Source organism: Chaetura pelagica, unplaced genomic scaffold (assembly GCF_000747805.2).
Source record: "Chaetura pelagica isolate M959 unplaced genomic scaffold, ChaPel_1.0 scaffold1473, whole genome shotgun sequence".
In the NCBI taxonomy this organism is placed as follows: Eukaryota; Metazoa; Chordata; class Aves; order Apodiformes; family Apodidae; genus Chaetura; species Chaetura pelagica.
This window is the reverse complement of record NW_009952615.1, coordinates 1-3,373: the sequence shown is the minus strand read 5'-3', so window position 1 is coordinate 3,373 and position 3,373 is coordinate 1. Positions and strand designations below refer to the sequence as shown.

The window sequence follows — 3,373 nt, the reverse complement described above, 5'->3', positions numbered from 1 at the left end:
CCCTGTGGGTGAGGGTCTCCCAAGGGAGACAGCCCCCCCGTGGGTGAGGGGCCCCCTGTGGGGCAGCTCAGGGCGGGGGGGGAAGGTTTTCCCTCCCCACCCGTGCTCAGACCCAGGGGGGTTTCAGGGCTGGTTTCAGCCGCGCTCAGGGAACCTCCCGAGATGTCGGGGGGTCCCCGGTGTGTGTGTGTGTCCCCCGTGGTGCTTTTGCTTTGCTTGGTGACAAATATTCCCTCTCTGGGGACACGTCGGTGCCCTCGGGGTGCCTCTCGCCTGGCGGGTGGTGTCGTCAAGTGCTGCTGGTTGCCCGAAAACGTTGGGTTTTGCCCTAAAACCGAGCGTGACCCGGTGACAGCGGTGCCACCTCCCTGGCCCGGTGTGTGTGTCCTGCCCTGTTCCCACTGCTTCTTGTGTCACCGTGACCAGGCGCTCTCATTGAGGCACCCATGACCCCCAATTTTAACCACACGGGGGGGTCCCTAAATCCTTCCCTCCTGGATTTCCCGTGGGAAGAGGTGACACCACCGAGTGTCCCTGTCCCCTGGACGCGCCAGTTCTTTGTTCCAGGGTGAACCTGGAGCTCTGCCAACCTCCCGCCTGCGCCGGCGCGGGCAAAGCTCCCGGTACCGGCCTTTCTCCACAGCCACATTCCCTTGGGAAACCACCCTGGGAAACCTCCCACAACATCCCAGAGGTTTTAAATCCCGGGAATTCGGGTCGTTTCCACCCAAGGTGGTGGCGGCGGCGGGAGCGATCGGTTCTTCTCCTGGAGGAGGTTCCTCCTGGGAACCCCAAAGCTCCCCGGTGGTTTGTTTTATTTTCGGTCCAGGTGGAGCTCCCGGGTTGATCCGTGTCTCTCTCCTCCCCTTTTTCCAGGATTCTGGGGGAGGGCAATGCCGGGCTCATGGGTTTGGCAACGGAATCCACCCCCGGCAAACGGATCCGCAAACCCTCGTTGCTCTACGAGGGCTTCGAGAGCCCCACCATGGCCTCGGTGCCGGCCCTGCAGTCCCCCCAGGTGAACCCACCTCCCCCAGAGGTTTCCAACCCTAAGAAACCAGGTCGGGTCACCAACCAGCTCCAGTACCTGCACAAGGTGGTGATGAAGGCCCTGTGGAAGCACCAGTTTGCTTGGCCCTTCCGTCAGCCCGTGGACGCCGTCAAACTGGGGCTGCCGGTAAAGACCCCGTGGGGCTGGGGAGAGGGAGGGTAAAGGGGGGGGTGTCACAGGTGTGGGGAGTGTGTCTGGGTGTGTCCCCCCCTCCCCACCCCAGCACGTGCAGGCAGGGGGTGTCAGGCAGAAAAGTCACTCCCATTCTGTCCTGCCTGACCCCAGATGTGACGTGTCCCTTCTTTGTCCCCAGCCTGAGAGTTGCTAGGGTTGGTGCCATCCCCCCTCCTGGGTGCTCCCACCACAGAGATGCAGGTGCCCGAGCTGGGCTGTCCTCACACCCCTTCCTGGGGGTCTCACTCATATTGTCCCTCCCAGCCCTTTGTAGGTGTCTGGGCTGGTCCTGGGGGCGTCCTCAGAGCAGCTGCCACCCCTCCTCTTGTCCCCATGTCCCCTACAGAGGTATGGATGAGGTGAGGCAGCAGCTCTGGAGATAAAACCTGGACGTTTCCCCCAACCCCCCCCTCCTCTCTTGTCCCCTGAATGCGTTTTGCAGATTCCCATCCATCCATCAGTTTGTAGAAGACATCCTGTGACCCCCATTTTACAGGCCACCCCCCCGTGCACCTGTGGCGCCCAAGGAGTTAAAGCCCGGAGGTAATTTCCACGTAGGTTTTATTTCTAAAACCAATTAATCCAATCAAATTGAGCCTTAATTTTTTCCCCCTCTCTAGAGCCCCCACTCCCCCCATGTGTGGGGCTCACACCCCTCTGGACACCAAGTTCTGGCTGTCCCCACCCATAGGGTAGGTTCCCCAGGCCTCTAGGGACCCCCTCATCCCTGGGTGACAGGGATGGTGACACTCTCGGGTGGGGACCAGGTCCAGAGGTGACTTGATTGTCATTTTTTAACCCCAAATTGCCCCCTGCCTGCACCTGGGTGATGAGTGAGAGCTGGTGTGTGAGGGAGAGGGGACATGGTGCTGTCACCCAAGTGTCCCTGACCATGTGTCCCTTGTCCCCAGGACTACCACAAGATCATCAAGCAGCCCATGGACATGGGGACGATCAAGAGGCGTTTGGAGAACAACTATTACTGGGGGGCTGCTGAGTGCATGCAGGACTTCAACACCATGTTCACCAACTGCTACATCTACAACAAGGTGAGGACACCAGAGGGCTCTGCTGCCACCCAGGGTGACCTGGACAGGCTGGAGAGTTGGGCAGAAAGGAACTGAAGGAGACTGAACAAGAGGCAATGGAAGGTTCTGCACCTGGGTGGAACAGCCCCATGGATCAGGATGGGTTGAGATGGAACAACCTCATGGATCAGGACAGGCTGGGGTGGAATAACCCCATGGATTGATCAGGTCAAGTTGGGGTGGAACAACCTCATGGGTCAGGACAGGCTGGGGTGGAACAACTTCATGGATCAGGACAAGTTGGGGCTGGGAAGCAGCTCTGAGGAGAAGGACCTTGGAGTCCTGGTAGACAATGAATTACCAGTGAGACAATGTTGTGCCCTGGTGGCCAAGAAGGCCCATGGAATCCTGGGATGCGTTAGGAGGAGCGTGGCCAGTAGGTCCAGGAGGTTCATACTCCTCTTTTACTCTGCCCTGGTGAAGCTGGAGAACTGGGTCCAGTTCTGGGCTCTTCTTGAACTGTTTCCAGTTCAAGAGAGACTGGGAACTGGTGGAAAGAGTCTTTGGGGGGTAATGAAGATGACTGGGGAGGTTGGAGCATCTGTGAGGAAAGGTTGAGGGACCTGGGACTTACCAACCTGGAGAGAAGACTTAGTGGGGAGACCTCATTGATGGCTGTGAATATCTTAAAGGGGGAATGTCAGGAAGATCATGGGATCATGGAAAGGTTTGGGTGGGAAGGGACCTTCAAGATCATCTAGATCCAACGCCCTGCATGGGCAGGGACACCTCCCATCAGAACAGGTTGCTCCAGGCCCCATCCAACCTGCCTTTCAACACTTCCAGGGATGGGGCAGCCACCTTGAAAATCATCTAGTGGATCATCTAGGTTATCTTTAAGGTTTTTTCCAACTCAGACCATTCCATGATCTAAAGACCATCTAGATGCAACCCCCTGCATGGACAGGGACACCTCCCACCAGCCCAGGTGGCTCCAAGCCCCATCCAACCTGCCCTTGGACACCTCCAAGGATGGGGCTTCCATAACTTCTCTGCCCAACTTGTTGAGGTTCTTTGCAATTGTCCCCAGTGACAGGACAATGGGCAGTGGGCACAAACT

At 58.0% G+C, this 3,373-nt stretch overlaps 1 protein-coding gene across 1 annotated transcript; it reads left to right on the top strand.

Annotated features, from left to right (window-relative positions):
* Nucleotides 1-162: 162 nt before the first annotated feature.
* On the top strand, nucleotides 163-2,274 carry LOC104385301 (bromodomain-containing protein 2-like; the record flags this gene model as incomplete). The annotated part of the gene is made up of 4 exons (XM_009993738.1): nucleotides 163-179; nucleotides 877-1,177; nucleotides 1,668-1,768; nucleotides 2,137-2,274. Coding segments are annotated over exons 1-4 (557 nt in total), but the record flags the coding sequence as incomplete, so codon positions are not given.
* Between the last annotated feature and the right edge of the window lie 1,099 nt (nucleotides 2,275-3,373).